A 19,046-nucleotide genomic window follows, 5' to 3' on the forward strand; every position below is an offset into this window, starting at 1 on the left:
ATAACGCCAAGTTTCACAGATGACAAGAGACATGTTCAAAGTTCTTTTTGCCAATACTGCTCATTTCACTTCACTTAGAGCATTCAATATGGTCACTTGAACCCACACAGCAAGATTTGGGTTTCATTAGCAAAATACAACCTAAGACTTTGCAGTCAGGAATTATCATTTGACTGAGAATAGATGAGGATTCAAAAGTGTGAGTGTTGACTTCCATGGAGCAATGCTCTAACCTATGGGGATTGGGGTCAGAGACACACTCAGGTAAGGTATAAATTAACATCAAGAGAAGCATGTGGTTATGTATATGAAAAGGGTAAGTGTTGCAGTCAGTGGAGATCAAGGATTGGTAGCTTCCTGCTTCCTGGAGCATGCCAAGGGTCAATAGTGGAACCTCTGGGGTGGGAGTTGCATATTTTTGGGAGGGCGGTAAGTTTAACCATGAGACTGATTTAGTTCTGATACTCTGGCCAACTTTGAAATGTCATTATTCATGTTTCTCAGACCTCAGGAGGATGGAGTTAATGATAATACTCTCCATATCTGCAGTGTGCCTGTGAGTTATTAAAGCCATCATTCATCAAATGCTTCCTGTAAGTCTGAGAGGACTTTAGATATATGGCCTTTCATGCATGTGTACATGGTCTCTCTCTCTCTCTCTCTCTCTCTCTCTCTCTCTCTCTCTGTGTGTGTGTGTGTGTGTGTGTGTGTGTGTCTGTGTGTGTGTGTTGTGTGTGTGTATAGTGTGTGTGTGTGTGTGTGTGTATGTGGTGGTGTGTATGTGTGTGTGTGTGTGTGTGTGTGTGTGTGTGTGTGTGTGTGTGTGTGTGTGACTCTATGGAACTCAGAAGTTCCTATCAGGTGCCTTCCTCTATCTCTCCCCTCCTTATTTTTTGAGGTAGATGTTTCACTGCATCTAGAGCTCACTGTTTCAACTATACTGGCTGAATAAATGTCAGGGATTCCCTTGTCGCTTCGGTCTTCAGCACTGTGTTGACAGATGTGTGCTGGATTTATATGGATGTTGGGGATCTGAACTCAAGTCCTCAATACTTGCTCAGGAAGCACTTTGCCCAGTGAACCACCTCTAGTTCTCATGACCCCTTTTATTTACAAAAAAAACTTTATGATATTACTAGTGTTATGATGCCTATTTTGTAAATGAGAAAACAAAGGGAAGAGAACAGTCAATTTTCAACAATCTGAGCTAGATTATGGCTCAGTTTGTTGGCTTCCAAAGCCCATGCTTTGACCATTATGTTATGTTCCTTCTTTAATCAAATTCTATAGTGCAGGTGACATCACCCAGTGATGTAAGAGGTAGCGAATACAATAAGAAACACACTTTAGTTTTTCTATATCTTTCCTAACAATGAAAATAAAATGATCAGTAGATTACAAGCTCTAGGAGGTCTCTATCTAAGCATTAAGCTCTCTCTCTCTCTCTCTCTCTCTCTCTCTCTCTCTCTCTCTCTCTCTCTCACTCACTCTCTCTCTCTCTCCACATTTCATAATGCCAAGCAATAGATATAGTTTATTTTACAGATGGGAAAAGGGAAGGCCAGAGATGTGAATTAATTGAACAGCATCACCCAGCCACTTCTGAGATTGTGGATGATATAGGTATTTCATGCCAACTACCTAGTAGAGAGCTCGGGACTAGTAGAAAGGGCCTAGCAAATAGGAGCTACTGCAAATTCAGAGTGCAACCTAGATTTTCTCTAATGACACTTATTTGGGTTATTTTCTTTTGCTTTTTGCATTTTGAGTGGATTTCTCTCAGGAGCTGGTTTAGACTCTAAAGATCAACATCCTCGGGAATCGTTGGCACAGCCCACACAGTAGGGGAATACTGAAGTACACACAATTAAGCAAATGTTGGCCAGAAAACTCTGTCTTTTCTCAGTCAAGTTACTTGAATGAATACTCTTTCACCCTCTGAACAATGGTAGCAATTTCTCTTTATGTCACTGTCATGAATGACAGATAAAATGTGATATTAACAGTAACTTGCAATTCGTAGAGGGCCTTATAAATTCAGGCATCTTTGATAGTATCATCCCTATAATAATACAGCTTTGTGAGTAGGATGCATCCTCCAGTGTGCCTGTTTTCTGAGGTTTCTTTTTGTCTGTTTCTATTCATCTTTTCCATGTACAGCTTCTTGGCCAGTCAAACAGTAATAAGCCAGAGCATAAGGATCCAAGAAAGTTTGAGTTACATTTATAATTATGAAATTAATGACATGCATTAATAGTGCAAAACCTCCAGCCAGAAAAAGGAGAATAAAATAATTTCCAGGCCTTTGAATTTATTGGAGAACGGAGGTAACGGCAGGCTGCTTTTGGCAGGACTTTCTCTGTGCATAGAATTGTATTAATAGACAATATGAGTTCTATTTAAAATTGTCAGCAGTTAAGTGCAAAGCAGATTGGTCTACAGAGGAGAGAAGTGAATGCCTGTGTCGTTTTGGTAGACAAACCGTAGGACTGGGTTTTACAGTGTCTTGCTTTATATGCTCTGGAGTTACCTTTAGGAACCAGCCATGACTGTAGGAGGAGATACACACTGGAGGTGGAAAGGAGCATTCACTGAAGGCTTTCAAAGTGTTGGACATCTTGTCCAATGGTTCCTTTGTGGGAGTCAGTACATCACCCCAAGATCTCTGAATAATATGAGCCAGGTCATATTGCTTAGACAGTGAATGACTAGTTACATGTTAGAGACTGTAATCAGTACTTTGCACACTCATTGAATTGTTTTATTTATTTCTTTGTTTTGTTTACTTCTCATAAGAATTATACTGTATGATGACTCCTCTTATGCCCACTTCACAGATGAGGAAGTCAGTGTGTGAGAGGCAGCGTTAAACAAGGTCACATAGCTGACAAGCTCTGAGGCTAAGTGACAGCCCATGCTGGATTGACTCCAAAGTCTGCATTATTTTTTACACCTAAGAGAACAGCTGAAGCTGATGGTTGACTGCAGGGGGAGCTGTTAAGATGATCCAATTGGTTTAGGTTGTTAATTAACTTATTTAATGAGCATTTAGAGCCCTGAGCTGGATACCAGAGACACAAAGGTAGGCAGAACCCCGTCCCTGAACTGCAGGAGTCTGCTAAAGCAACAGATGCACATGTGGGTACTATAATTGATGAATAAGGAGAGGAGAGAGCACCTCCCTGATCCTGTGGAGCTGGAGACTGTTTTCCCTGGCCTTGGGGTCTGAATGACAGATAGAGGGTGCCTGGCAAAGGCGGGGGTGGGGTTCTGGACAGGGTGGATTGTGTAAAAAGTGTCTGATGAGAGAAATGCTGGATGTGCCTAGCAACTATACTTACTTTTCTATGCTTTATGAATCCCCATGCGGCAGAGTGGGATCAGGAGTTGGCTTTCAAGAATGATACTGGCATGCCTGCAAAGAGCTAGAAAGGCCAGTCTAGAGATGGAGTCATTTAGACCAGGCTATTTACATCTCATTCCAGTTGTAATAGGAAATCATATCAGGGATAGTGGAATGCTCACATGACAGAGATATTAGAGTCATGGTCTGGAGGGTGGACTGATGGGAAAGTTACCCCAAACAGTAAAGTCTAGTGACAAGCTACTTCACAGGCCAGGGTAGATTGAAAACTCACACTGCAATGGGAGTCTCAAGTCTGGGTCTTGGTTTACTTTAGACAGGGGCAAGAGGAAGAGAGACGAGTGGAGGATCATTTGGAGCACTAGGATTTCAATACTTGCAGATGGGAGAGAATTTGCATTTCTCTTATGACTTAAGAGAAGAGGGTGAGTCAACTCTAATCATGTTGGCGATAGAGACTCTTGGGGCAGCAAGAAAGAGTAGGTGAGAAGTCAGAACAACATGCTGTTGACCTAGGGCTGATAACTGAAGACCGAAGAACAGGAGAGACCTGAGCATGGACAGTCTAGGTCAAGAGGCAGGGTAGAGACTTACGAGGTGTGCATCAGTCAAAGAGGTTGGAAGCAGCCTAGTTCAGACACACTCGGGGAGGACGGGGTGGCCCACAATGAAAATTCTTGGGACTGATGTATGATACGTCTGCTATTTAGTGAAGAGTGATGCACTACAGATCCTAGTAGAGCATGTTTTAGAGGCGACTATAGAAAAGGGATAACTAAGTATTAGGGATGGAATCACTGTTAGTCTAGTCCTGTGATTCTCAACCTTCCTAATGCTGTGACTCTTCAGTACAATTACACATGTTGTGGTGACCCCCAACCATAAAATTATTTTCATTGCTACTTCATTACTGTAATTTTGCTACTGTTATGAATCATGATGTAAACATTTGTGTTTTCCCATGGTCTCAAAGCTTCCCAGTGTAAAGCTCATTTAACCCCCAAAGGGGTCTTGAACCACAGGTTGGGAAAGGTGCCCCTTTCAATCTCAAAGAAGAAAGACGGCATGTTCAGAGGCAAGGTAAGTTTATGGATTATGTGGGTTGTCCGTCTAAGCTGAAATAAGAGATAGATTCATCAACTGAGAGCAAAGATATTGCTGGCAGCCTGAAGTCTTGTGGGCAGGTGTGAAGGTTTGAAATAGTTGCTAGGGGATGGTAGAGATGTAATTGGAAAAGAGGAATATTTCTAGTGAGAGAGGGAGTCTTGAAATTTGAAACGACATTAAGCTAGTTGGTCATGTGATGTTCTCCACCTGGACAGCTGGTTTACAGGTGCAAATGTGGTTAGGTTGACTCAGATGGGGGTGGATGTGCCAAGTAGGTGTGACAAGAGGACAGGTGGAGACAGGTATTTGTGCAAATGGGAAAAGATCTGTGGTTATGGAGAATGAAAAGTAATGGCTGGAATAGTGAAGAAGTAAAGGAGGCATGAAGGCGTCATTTCTAAGAAAATAGACATGTCCAAGGGCCAACATGAATTGGAGAAGAGACCTAAGCTTACTTGAGTGAGCCTGTATCTTTCCTTAGAATCATTGAAATTTATAGTTTTTCTAATTGAAATTTATGCCACTGGGATAATGGCTAAAGTGGCCTGGAGGTGGTTCATGGAGAGATGCTTCAAATATGGACCTCTAAGTTTAGCTAAATCACCGGAGAGATGTGGCAGCATTTGTGAAAGGAATGACATCAATTATTTGCAAACAGGACAAGTCCAGTATAGTGCATAGTGGCATAAGTGAGTAAAGTCACCACACAAGCATGCATAGGTTCTGAGCCAATGCAGAAGGAATTGCAAAGCTAGTCAGAGATTCGAACTCAAAAGCAGTCAGATTCCAGGAAGCATGCAGGAACGTTAGACCAACATCCACCTGCTGCTGCACCCTGCCTCCCGCCTTTCCCTTTATTCTTCATTTTCCCTTTGTACTCAGTGTGCTGTACCCAGTTTGGATTGGTTCCTGACTTATAGCCATGTCCCTTCAGTTCAGCTCCTAAGCCTCTGTCCACTGGCCCCAACCTGCAAGTCCCTTCTTTCTGTTCTGATTCTTTCCTTTGCAGACTCCATAATACCTTGAGCCTTACACCTTTCCTAATTCCCTATGCACCACTTCTGAGGAATTTCTGCATCTATTTCCTCTTTGACCCTTTGCTCTTACCATTTTTAAACATGTTGTGTTGTATAATTCATTCTGAGGGCATTCTGTTTTATCTTCCTTACTACCCAGTGAATAGTCTTTCACCAATAGGGTGAAATTAGCAAGTGCTATTTACTGATATTTTAGGCTTTAAGGGCCACACTGTCTATCTTGACCCTAACTTGTTAGCATGACAAGGAATGTAAAGGGCATATAGAGAAAATAAGCATGACTGTGTTCCAATAAAGCTTTAGTATGGACACAAATTCAAATCTCATAGAATTTTCATGTGTCATAAAGATTTTTCTTTCAAACACTTATAGAAACCCAGTGAGTGTGGTGGTATATACCCGTGATCTCAGCACTCTGGAGACTCAAACAGGACAGTTGTGAATTCAGGACCTGCTTAGGCTACATTGGGAGAACCTGACGCAAAACAACATCAACAATGAAACAGGAAGCCCCATCCAGGACCCCTGTCTGACACTTGGCTGACCTCAGAGTGAGAATCAATTCATCCTGAAGAGTTGCTGTTGGGAAGGCTGATACCACACAGCAGGCACTAGACATTTAGTGAATGAATGAACCAAGACATTGTATCATGTAACCTTAGAGAATGATTTTGCTAATTAGTTATGATACTAACCATGGACCTTAGGATCCTCCATTTGACTATAATTTGTATGCATCTGAAAATGTATCAAAGATGATGCTCCTATGTATGTATCATCACCCAGCTTTGCTCTTTTGGTCACTATGGGTTCTTTTCAGCTGCTGTGTGTGTGTGATTTAACTTAGTAAGAAGTGCAATGTTGAAGTGCTGCTAGGCTAGTTGCCCTGATTCTAGTTCCCTCTTAGTAAGTAGCTCTAAAGAGTGCTAGAATTGTTCATTCATATCTGACATGAGGATAATTGTGGATGAGATGGGATTCACAGTCAAGGGTTACTTAGGTTCTGTTTTATGAAACAGTCACTCTTAGCTCCCTATAAGGAACCTCCTCCCTCCTAACACTTCCAATAATCATAACTGACAAGTGCATTTGTGGCTGTGTGAACATATGTGGGTTTGGAAGCCAGAGTTTGATGTTAGAATGTTTGTCTCCTGGCTTTTTATTTGTTTGTTTATTTTATTTTATTTTTGAGGCAAGGTAGCTTACTGAACCTGAAGCTTGCTGATTGGCTAGAATAGCTGGGCATCAGGCTTCAGTGGTCTTCCCTTCCAGCTCTCCCCATCAGAGATGGAGTTACAGGCATACAATGCTGTGGCCCTGTTTTAGGAGTGTGCTGGGGATTTGAACCCAGGTTCTCATGCTTCTGCAGGAAGCACTTTACCAACTGAGCTGAGCTGTCTCCTGAGCCCCCAGTCACCATGTCTCCAACTGTGGACAGATTGTGGTTAAGCTTATTACTGTTCCTCACCATTAAATCTTCTGTTGGGTTTAGTATTTTAGAGGATACTCTTGCTGGAATCCTTAGGGCTCAGATGGAGCCTGGAGCAAAGTCATTTGGGGGCCAGAGCTCAGCAAAGAAACATTCCGGTCAATTTACTACCTTATCTAAGGAGAACTAAGCCTCTGAGGAGCATGTCGTCACAGCCTTGGAGTTAACCCAAGCACAGGGCTTGGTTTGTATCCTTGTAATAGCTATTGGAGCCTCAGGCGTCAACCCTGACTCCCCTTCATCTTGGAAGAAGACACACGTCCATCTCAAAGATTTAAAATTATTATTTTGCCCCAGATACAAAAGTACAGATGCCCATCAGAGACCAAACACTTCAGCATCAACAGCCCACTAACTTCTCATGGGCAAGGAGATGAACTGTCTTTCAATCAGTTGGTACCCTCAGGTCTTGTAGCCTTATTTCAGACTTTGCAGACACTGTGTATGAGGTCAAATTTGAATTTTCAGACCTGACATCCATATGAAACCAGCTTTACTTTTTTTTCCTTATAGTGTTGATTGAGGAAATCCATTTGCTCTTGGCCTGTGACATCCTTCAAGTCAGATTTTGTAATGCTATTTTGTTTGTAATCTAACAAATAATGCTTGCCTGAAGATCAGAAAAGCAAAGCAGCCAAGCCACTAGAGCATTCTTACATCTACCAAGCCTCTGAACGAATTGGGGTGATCCTGTCCTCAGAGTGACTGCAGACTGCACTGCTCTCCACCAAACCTCAAACTGCCCTGAGACTGCACTGAGCTCCTGCCTTATAATCCTCTCTAGTGCTGGGATTAAAGGTGTGTTACCCCAAGTGCTGAGATCAAAGGTGTGAGTTCTGTTTCTCTTTTAGACTGATTCAGTCTCATGTTACCCTGAGAGGTCTTGAACTCACAGAGATCCATCTGCCTCTGTCTCACAAGTGCTGGGATTAAAGGTATAGCCAACAATGCTTGTCCTCTATGGCTAACTAGTGCCTTGGGTGTGTGGCTAACTAGTAGCTTAGTGTGGGTGTGGCTAACTAGTATCTTAGCTCTGTATTCTGATCTTCAGGCAAGCTTTATTTGTTAGAATACAAACAAAATATCACTACAAGTTTTGATCCACTGACCCCTGTTGCTTCCTTAGTCTGCAACATGGAGGTTACCTGTTTTCATAAATAGTTAAAGTCTCAGACCAAAATTTTACCACTTTAAAGATTTTCATTTAAAAAAAAAAAACAAGAAGAAGAGTCGTTTCTGTGTTTACCCTTTAGCATTATTGTCTTAGGTTGGCAAGAATGAAAGGCTCAGCCATCCTCCCATGATGGGAGCATGCCTGCCTCTCTGACCTATTTCCAACTCACTGGCAACATGGCCAAGGGGACAGAGCTATTAAATATTTTCCAGGTAAATGCTCCCTCAAAGAGCTGTTGACTTTGCCTGATTGCAAATGGCCTTTCATTTATTCTACAGTTGGAAGTGATGCTGATCTTTGAAATTTACCCAGAACAAAGCACATGAGAAGGTCAAGAGGAAACCTTTGCCACATTTCTGAACAGTCTTTGTGAAAGTCTTTTTTTTTTAAAGCAAGAATGACTGTGGAGTCTAAGAGAGGACAGATCTCAGGCTGGGTTCTCCGTTAATAGCGTGGGGTGCTTAGTTTCCCCACCCCAATTCTGATGTTTGTGCACCCCCCTCCCCTTTGATGCCTCCTTGAACTGATTTGCAGTCCTTGTTTTCTTCTTCAGTATAGTGTCACTGTAGAGAGCTCCACACAGTTTTGCATTTGGAGTTCGGTAAAAACAGATGCATCCATGTGAATGGATAGTGTCTTCTTAAGCCCCAGCCTAGGAAGCACACCGGCACTACAGGAGGCAGACCTTCTTTTTAAGGGCCCTTATGTAATAGGATGAAGGCTACTATGGAGTCCAAGAAACCTAATCAGCTGCTAGAGCCTTAATTACATTCCTCTTGGTTGAAATCCCCAAATTACTGAATTGTCACGCAGCTCACATTTGAGTGGAGGATTCTTTCCCCTGATCTATTATTCTAATTGCTTTTTGGATGTCCATGCTCATAGCACTGGAATTCAACCCCAAGGCCACAAAGCAGGGCTCACTAATAGTACTGCTTGCTGGTGGAGGCATTTTCCATGGTAAAGTTCAAGTCCTTAGAATAGTAAGTTTACAGGAAAACTAGGGAAATAAAGCCACCATGAGTGAAAGCAAACTGAAGACCACCTCAGGCCTCTCTCTCTGGCTCCCTCTTTCCCCTCTTGCACTCCACAGGGAGAGCAAACATAGTCCCTCTCTAAAGGAAATAGGTTATACACACTGGGGCCCAGAACTTGTGTATCCAAGCTCCCTGGCAGCACTCTGTCCATTGCAGAGTGCTGATTGCTTCCTTCCCTGCTGAGTTGTGGGATACACTCCCCACCAAAGCAAAGTGCTCAAGTGCTCATTATTCTCCTTGAAACTTTCAAAGGCAGATATGATGTCAACCTTGGAAGCCTTGGGGTTTCTGAAGTCTGGCATCCTACTCTCAGAGCCTCTAACCTACAGTTTGATTTGGGGCAAACCACTTAAGTTGTCAAGTTGTTAAATTTGCAAAATGAGGGTAACAGCTTTTATTCTTTGCAGAGTCATGTCAATAAAATAAGAAAATGCCTACTGGGAGACTGTAGTACCTTAATAAATGCCAATGACTATACTTATCAGTTATTTAATAATTATTATTACATTCCATGAAAGGCTGACTGATACAGAAACTATAAGGAGGACTCCCAGAAGCATGTTCAAAAAATTAATTAGTATTATGAGAGGCCCCTTTACTTTATTTTTTCCATGAATTTTCAAGTCTCTGATGTTAGATCTGTGCAATGTGGAATCAAAGAGGAGGAAGAAAACACTATTAGTTGCTTAGCTAATTAGCAAAGCACATCACTTTTAATAATTAAAAGGACACTGAAGAAACAGGACTTTTGTCCATCCCTGGGGACCTGGAAACAGAGGAGTTCCAAAGATTATACATAAGATCCTAGAGAAGATGAAGTCAAAGAGTTCCACTTTTAAATTTAAATTTCGAGGAGGAGCAAGCCTTGAGCTATTCTGCCATTGACTGAGCCTGAAGAGGACAATGTTACCATATGTGCCTTCTCCTCTGCTCCTGTGAATGTACCTGAAGGACTCAAAGTCAGCATACATCACAGATACTTGACATCCATGTCTGTCGCTGCAGAGTTCTTGATAGCCAAGTGACAGAATAGTCTAAGTGAATGAATAAAGAAAACATCCTATTTATGCACAATGACATTTTATTCAGTTATAAAGAATAAAATTGCATCATTTTCTTGAAAATGCATGCAATTGGAGACCATTATATCAAGTCAAATAAGCCAGACATAGAAAGATAAATACTGCATGTTTTTCTTTCTTGTGAGTTTTAGGCTTCTTTATAAGTATATAACCCCCCCCTCTCTCTCACACACACACACTTATGCACAAACAGTGTGAATGCAGAAGAGGGAGATACAAGGGTAAGGAAGGACACTAGAGGGAGAAGGTATACTCTAAGTACGTTGCACACTTGAAAAAAATCTCTCTGAAATCTAACACCATATAATAAATATGCATCAATGAAAAAGGAAGATGTATATATTTGAGTTGTTTATGGAAATGTCAAAGACCAAAACACATCTCCACAGATGACCAAATTGTTATTTGGTTCTACAATAGTTGGTGCCCTTATTTGTAAAGATATTAGATTAACCTGAGAATGGTTACAGAAGGAAGAAACATATCAACAGCTCCAATGTGAGCTGTATAACAATTAGGCAATTCTGAAATTTCAACTGAGAGGAATTTAATTAAGGCTCTAATAGCTGATTAAACTCATTTAGATCTGCTGGCAATTGCCACTGGTTATGTAAGTCACCCAGGAAGAAAGATTTCCATCTATTTCTCCAGCTTCATTTAATTCTGTCTGTAGCCAAAGGTATAATCTTTTTGTTGCTCCTCAAATTAGGGTCCTTGGACGACCCAGAGCAGAAAGCCCTAAGACTCTAGCAAGAACATCAGGATCTTGGGCCTCAAGCCACAGCCAGCACTGTGGACATCTAGGCTTCTCTCCTCCTCTCTCTCCCTTCTTCTAACCCTCTCCCTGTGGTGTATAAGAATATATGTTTGCGTGTATGCACATGTGTCTGTATATGTAGACAATGGAGGTTGCTGTCTGATGTCATCTTCCATCACTTTTCACTTTGTTTTTTGAGCCAGGGCTTCTCAGAGATCCTGGAGTGTCCTGATTATGCATTGATAGGTAACCAGTGGGATGAAGGATGCTCCTGTCTCTGCCACCCCAGTGCTGGGATTTCAGAGGCACCATGACAGTTCCATCTTTATTTTTATTTTTGGTCATGAAGATCTGAACTCAGTTCCTCATGCTTGTATGGCAAACAGTTTGCCCATAATTCAGGATCCACAGCCCTAAGAGTTCTTTATATTTCTATGTTACATTTATTTATTTAATCTGTGTGTGCACACATGTGTGCATGTGAACCTCAGTGTGAATGAGGAACTAATGGGACAACCAGAATGGGTTAGTTCTTGTCTTACACCCTGTGATGCCTAGGAATCTAGTTCAAGTCATCAAACTTGGCAGCAAGTATGTATATTTTTACCCATTGAGCCATCTTACTGGCCCAAGTTCATTCTTTTTGTTTGTCTTTGCCTTTGTTTGTTTTAAGATAGGGTCTCACTGTATAACCCTGACTGGTCTTAAACTTACTATGTAGACTGTGCTGGCCTGGAACTCACAGAGCCTCCTGCTTCTGTCTCCCAAATTCTGGGATTAAAGATAAGTGTCTTCATCATGTCCTCCTTGGCTTCATTCTTAGACAACATCTGACAAAGTTGGTTGCTGATTTGAAAATGTCCCATTCTCAAGTGGCCCCTGAGTCTCCATGCATTGAGACAAGCCAGGCTAACTTACAAGTGCTTCTCAGAGACTTCTTTGTAGAGCTTGTTTGCACTTGTTTTGTCCTGGAAAGATGAGTTCCATAGTGATACTTGGCTTCCATGTACTAGCTGCCATACGTGAACTTTAAGTACCATATTTGTTTTAAAAATATGACACATTACTGAGCCCCATTGGCCATGGCACATTTTGGCTTATTATCAAGCTATAGCAGTAGCTTAGACTCTAGTGCTATCACTCCTAGATCCACCAAATTCAGATCTGCCTAGGGATTCCAGCTGCCACCTCTGACACTAAATGACTTAGTGTATTCCTGCTGTTGGCTTGCCTGTGCACTGATGAGCTTGCAGAGGCCTGGAAACAACTCTAATGGATGATGCTACTTATGCAAAACATGGACATGAAAATCATTTCATAGTCACTCCTTCACAGTTGCTTCTCTTACGCCTTTTGGAAGATGTTTATATTTAAGGTTGAGAGAAATTTGCCTCCTGTTAGGTTTGCTTTCCTCTCTAACTTCATCTTCCTGAAGAGTTCATGGCTTATCTTCCTTCCAGCTTAAAAGTAAATCACTACTTATTTGCTGGAGTGAAATGTTCTCTGATGTTTTGCACAAGTGAAGTGTTTGTCTTAAAGCCTGCTTTCTCCTCTGTTTATGAAATCACCCCCTGAGCTTCAGGGACCCAGTCAGATTCCGGCATAGGTGGTTTGAACTCAGCTTCCATAGTCACTTTTAATAAACTTCTCTGATTTTTAATTTAACAATCTCTTTTGCCCTGTCTCCAAGGAGAGGAGTTTGGTAAACAGGCAATTTCCCTCTTTCAACTTTGAATTCTATTAAAAAGAATTGATGGTATTGCTGTGGTTCTGTTCAGCAAATATTCAGTGAAGCGGCTGGTCACTGACCACTCTACTACAACAAATGTGGCGTTCATGGTGTAGACTGACCAACCTGGAGCACCCACAGAACTTTCATTCAAGCATTTCCAGGCATTCCCACCCCGACCCTTGAGGACATCTTTTTTCTATTGATTCTCCTAATTTGAGACTCCGTGAGTTTATGCCAATCCTACTACTAAGGTCTACCAGAGTTAATCAGCCGCTTCCTGATGCATCTCTTTGCAGCCAGCATCTTTGTGCCGAAACCTCCTTCTCTCTTTCTCTGCACTGCATTAGGAGGGTGCGTCATAAAATACTCCCCTCATTGAAAATCTCCACTAAGTTCCAATCATCCATAGGCTTAAGATAAAACTAAAAGATTCGTACCCGCTCTTGGACTGGTTCCTATTTGTATGCCCACAGCAGGAAACCTTTCCTTAGGGCCCTGTGCTAACGCCAGCGGGCATTCATCTCGCCTGTTGCTGTTGGGTTACATGATACTTTTTGTTGTGCTACAGATGGACTTTGCACAAGCCGCACCATCGCTCTACCACTAAGTTGATCTGCATCACCAGCCCTGTAATGGGACTGAAGCTCCTCCGTTTTTCTCCAACCAGACAGGAAGTGCTGCAAAGAGGGGCAGTCTCTTTGAGGACTGTCACTGCTGCAGCCCTAGGGGCACCTGCCATGAACAATATGAATCATTCAATGCAGGTGTTTAGAGTTCATAAAAGAACAAGTGAAATAAAAATGTTCTAGGGATTACATGCGCGTGCGCACACACACACACACACACACACACACACACACACACACACACACACACACACGCCCGCGCGCGCATGCACGCATGCACAGTTCATATGGAGAATTACCACTAACTGGAGAACTGACATTTGAGGTGGCCGAACCTGAAAGGAGATGGTAGGATTTCACTAGGGAGACTACAGATGAGGGAGTCCATCTAGAAGAAAGCAAGGAACTATAGATACAGGAGTGGGTGCTTTTCAGGGGAAGTTTGGTGAAAATGTGTGTGTCATGTATTCTAGCGTAGCATCTTGTCTTTATATGTGAATACATGAATATGTGTCTGGATGTGTGAGAGTACATTTGTAGATATGGATTTTATGTGGAGGTTATGAGAGCCTGTATATAGTCTGAGTCTGTAAGGTGTGTTGTGTTTATGTATAGGTTCATGTATAGATGCATTGGCTCATGTTGGTGTATGCTTGTTTATTGGTAACACCACAAAGGTTGAGTGTACATGTTATGCTGTGAGATAATGCAGAGTGTGTTTGGTGGAATAAGTGAGAGGCAGAAAGAGAAAAAGCAAGAGGAGGTGTAGGAAAGGTTGGTGAGAGCTTTGTGTAGATGGGGCTTCGGTTTCACAGGCAGCCCAACAGTTTGATCAGGGCATTCTTGTTGTTGCTTGCTTGTTTACTTTTGAGACAGGGTCTCATACAGCCCTGGATAGCCTCAAACTTGCTTTGTAGCCAAGGATAATAGGTTCCGATAATCAATTTTATGCAGTGTTGATGATCAAACCTGGCCTTCGTGCATGCTAAGTCATCACTCTACCAACCGAGCTACATCCTCCCCACACCCCTGGTTTGGTGTTCATGTATGGTTTGGAGATTTGAAAGCCAACTATGCACTTATTTTAATTGTATCTTGTAAGAATTTCATAAATAGATTAAATAGGATCAAGCATTCACAGCCCTTTGAAAAAAGAGATGCACACATCTATTAACTTAAATTCTTCCAGCCATTTGCTATCCCTGTGACATCCATCTAAGCTTATCCAGACATGAAGAGGCACAGGCATTAACTTGAGACATGCAGCTTCTGGAGATGAAATTATCTCTGCTCTGAGAACATATTGGCTGAACATTTGCAGAATAATCATTGCCCATTCACAAGGCACTTTCTAGAAGCTGAAGGGCAGTTAGCATCCTCAAAGCACTGTATTTAAATTATATTAATAAGAATGGATGAAAAATCCTTACAAAGTTAATTTTTTCTTTTCATATTTCTTTCAGTGAAATCACTTCTCTCCATCAGAGGTCAATTATTTTTCTTTGTCCTCCAAACTTCATTACATTTGCTGAAAATACCCCAAAGCTCTATCATCAAAATTCAGTTTATTTTGAAGGCAAAAGTTTTCTCCCTCCTCCCACATAGCCTATTTGGATGAGTGGAGGGCTGTTTTTAAGGATGAAAAATATTCATGATAGAGATCTTAAAAAAAAAATCTATCCCTAACTTTATTTGTTGTACAGGAGGCACACAGAAATTAAAATGGTACTAAGAGTGGTGCCTAGACTTGATAAGAGCTCTGGGAAAGTCAACAGTCAGTCTTGTAAGAGCTGAGGGGAGCCCAGAAGATGGTTCAGTCAATATGTTTCAGTCAGTAAAATACTTTGAAAGCATGAGGATCTTGGTCCCATCCCCCTTCGGCAAGGAAAAAAGCCAGGTGGTGTGTCCCTGTAGTTCCAGTGCCAGGGAGGCAGAGTCATGTCTATCCCTGGGCTCAGCCAGCTCCAGTGAGAAACTCCATTTCAAAAACAGAGCCTCAGCTGTTCAGAACTACAGGCTCTGGGAAGAGCATATTGATTGGTTGTTCGGAGCTAGACAGCCTTGAAAATGTACATACAAGTCACATTATGTGGACTGAATAGGTTATGTTTAGGAATGTATATTCATGCATGCAATAGCAATTACTGAAAAAAGAAGCCATGAATTTGAAGGAGAATAGGGAAGGGTATGTGGAGGGAAGGGAAGGGGGAAATGTAATTAAACTATAATCTCAAAAAGAAAACACATGCTTTCATAAACAAAACAAAATGAAACAAGGTAGACAGTGCCTGGTAAACAACATTCAGATTAACCTCTGACCTGCATTGTTCTGGTCTTTCTATTAACTAGCTCAATATTCACTCGCTAACAGCTTGTTCTTGTCAGGACAACTGTATCCTAATAGGCTGAGCAATATATCCATAGTCTTTCAATGTCTCAGCTCAGATCCACATGCATATTGATTATATGGGGAATTGGGAAGCTATGTCTGGAAGGCAGGGAGAGCCTTGAAGCTATAGTGTGATTATCAAGGACAGATGCCTAGAAGGACTGAGAGTGTGGTGGGACAGAAAGTTTGAGTCTCAGAGAGCCAAAAGAAATAGTTAGCTTCACTGTGTGAGTTAGGGAAGGTTACACGTGACCCCTCTGTGTTGAACTATGAAGTTGGAGCCATAATGTTTACCATGTAGGCTCTGGGTGTGGGGAGACACAGCAACCAAGTGACCATGTTTCCTGGCTACACAGAAGTGATCTTATATAACTGTCGTATGGAATGCCATAGTGGAGATAGGCAGCAAGTTTTCCATCTCTGGAGACAGCAAAGATGGCTCTTCAGCAGAGGTGATGTTGGAATTCTGTCATAAATGCTAACAGAATGAGAGCATTGGGACATTCTGTCCCTTGCTGGCTTCCATGCTTTGTGCATTGTATACATTTGTGTCTCATTTAGACCCCACTACAGTCCTCAGTTCTGGTTGTTTTCTGCATTTTACAAAGAGAAAGCGAAGCGCAGAGAGGCTAAGTGACTTTCCCAAAGTTATTCAGCTAAAGGGTAACACTAGTTGGAACACTCAGAACTTCTTATCGCCCCCATACACCCTGAACTTTTGTCTTGCTCATTCCACTGCCCAGCCTCTCTTGGAGGTCAGGTTTGAGTTTTTCAAGACAAATGGAAAGGAATGAAAATGCTTGTTAAAAGTGTGTGTGTGTGTGTGTGTGTGTGTGTGTGTGTGTGTGTGTGTGTGTGTGTCTAAGCCAGAAGTCAACTTCAGACCTTCAGATCTTAGGTGTTATTTCTCAAGATGCTGTTTACCTGGTGTTTTTTGGGTGAAGGATTTGTGTGTGTGTGTGTGTGTGTGTGTGTGTGTGTGTGTGTGTGTGTGTGTGTGTGTGTGTGTGTGTTTCAGTGTCCTAGAATCCTAGCCAGCAAGACCCAGGTATCCATTGGTCTTTCTTTCCCCAGCAGTGGAATTACAAGAACATCCCACCATGTTCTCTTTTTCACATGAGTTCTGGGGACTGAGCTCAGGTCCTCATGCTTGTGGTACAAGGAACTCACTGACTGTGCCATCTCTCCAACAGCAAGGTTTAGTGTATGTATAGGTTTGGTATTATTTTGATCACTGTCCCTCAGGTGACTGATAGGACCCAGAAGGCAGGAGTCATTCTAGTCGGGTAGCAGTACACAGTAGGTGCGCAATAAATCATTGCTGAACAAAAAAGAATTCCACAGACTCCTCCTTTCCCCTAGCTTATATCTCACACCATGGATAGATGAGCATGTTTGCCTCACCAAATTAGTCTGCCAACCTCTGTGTCTAAAAAAGGACGCTATCACCAAAGCTAGACAATTTTGTAATTAGCCACATGGGATGTTTCTTTACAGCCAGCAAAAATTTTCCAGTGCAAATGATGAGGTAATCTCAGAGAGCAGATATTCCTTTTCTCTTCTTCACCCTCATCACCTTCTGGTCCTCTGTGTCTGGATTCTCTTTAAGGGCCTGAGATTCATTTCTGGTGATACTCACGTCACCGGAGAAGAGGTGAGTGGGTCACATCAGCACAGACAAGCCTGCACTCGGCACTTAGCTTCTCTGCTGAGGTGTTTTCCTTGAGGTTGGTATTACAAATAAAGTACTGACCTGTGGTGTCAGGCAGCAGCTCAGGAGAAGGAAGGAGAGAGCAAGGCGTGGAGGCAGCTTTCTCCCCTCGAGTATGTGAACAGTGCCAATAAACTGTCAAATAAAATTAAGGTTCAAAACATACAGCCTTCAATTTGATTTCACTAAGATGCCGGCTGCTGCTCAGAGGGAATACAATCGATTCTGTTTTGACAGGTCTTGATTCGTGCTAAGCAGTAACAGTCTCCGCTCTGTGGATTAGTAAAAGTTCACCTTCATTTGCAACTTAAATGGGACCATATCGGGGTGAAATGATGCTTCTAATTCCATGGCTGGCTCTGTCCCCTTAGTTGTCTCTTCACTCAATCCTCCTCTTCTTTTTGCTCATTCACTTCACGTTATTCTTCCTTTCCTTCTTATTTCTCAGCATAATTTGGTGCTTCCCGCTTTTGTTTTCCTTCCTCTATAATGGCAGCAGGAGCCTGAGGTTCCCCCTTATGTGCCAGGCACTGGCATTTGCTGTGTGTGCACTACTTGATTCTCCTAACAATATAGGGAGCAGGTGGAATTGCATCATGGGACAGATGAGGAAACAGATGCTCCTGTGTTGAAGAGCTTGCACAGCTGAGAAATGGGAGACACACATTCATACCTATACCTCTGTGACTATCGCAGTCCATGCTGTTTCCATGACACCAATGGCCCTGAATACTAGCAGAACACTGAATCGTTCTGGGAAGCCCCGGAAGTACATGTGTCAGTCATCACTGCCAGATCCACACATTTCATTAGTCTTTAGATCTGGGATGTGGAGGAGCTGCCCAGTAGTCAGGTCCTCACCTTTTTTCTTTGTGTACAAGCAAAGCATACATCAAGGCATGTGGTGGTAAAGCCCTTCAGGCTGTTAGATGTCCTCTCCCCTGTCTCCTGTGAGAAGGACCCGCCTTTCTGGAAATCAGTGGTGTATGAAAGCACAGTGTGTCTTTGTGTTTATGACACAGGTGGGCAAATGGGAGAACCAGACCCTGAGCCTGAGGCACGCCGTGTGGCCAAGGTACAAGTCCTTTTCTGATTGTGAACCAGACGACAACCACCTGAGCATTGTCACCCTGGAGGAAGCCCCCTTCGTCATCGTAGAAGACATAGACCCGCTGACGGAGACCTGTGTGAGGAACACGGTGCCCTGTCGGAAGTTTGTGAAGATCAAGTGAGTTCCCGGATGCTCTTGGCTACATGTGTTCAATCCCACCTAAGAGTTTGTGCAACAGTATCCACAGTCCAGTCAGAATATTAAATACATCCCATGGTCATGATCATGTAGATTAGAACACATACATACTTGGAGATGTGCTAAGAATGCATTTGTTTAATTCCAATGTTGATATGGAGTGGGTGGTTTTTATTCATGTGAAAATGATACTAGCAGATTATAGAAATATTAAGAAACTCTTCAGGGCTAGAGAGATGAAATTGATTGGTCAAGGGCTTGTCTTGCAAGCACAAAGACCTGAGTTTGAGCC

At 42.3% G+C, this 19,046-nt stretch overlaps 1 protein-coding gene across 2 annotated transcripts in view; it reads left to right on the plus strand.

Annotated features, from left to right (window-relative positions):
* The window catches only part of Grin2a (glutamate ionotropic receptor NMDA type subunit 2A), a 399,257-nt gene that overhangs the window by 293,368 nt on the left and 86,843 nt on the right, over positions 1-19,046 (plus strand). For both annotated transcript variants that reach the window (XM_035447964.1, XM_035447965.1), the window contains one exon: positions 18,528-18,733. In XM_035447964.1, coding sequence (XP_035303855.1) covers positions 18,528-18,733 — 206 coding nt within the window. The remainder of the gene's footprint in view (positions 1-18,527; positions 18,734-19,046) is intronic.

Source organism: Cricetulus griseus, chromosome 7 (assembly GCF_003668045.3).
Source record: "Cricetulus griseus strain 17A/GY chromosome 7, alternate assembly CriGri-PICRH-1.0, whole genome shotgun sequence".
Lineage (NCBI taxonomy): Eukaryota > Metazoa > Chordata > Mammalia > Rodentia > Cricetidae > Cricetulus > Cricetulus griseus.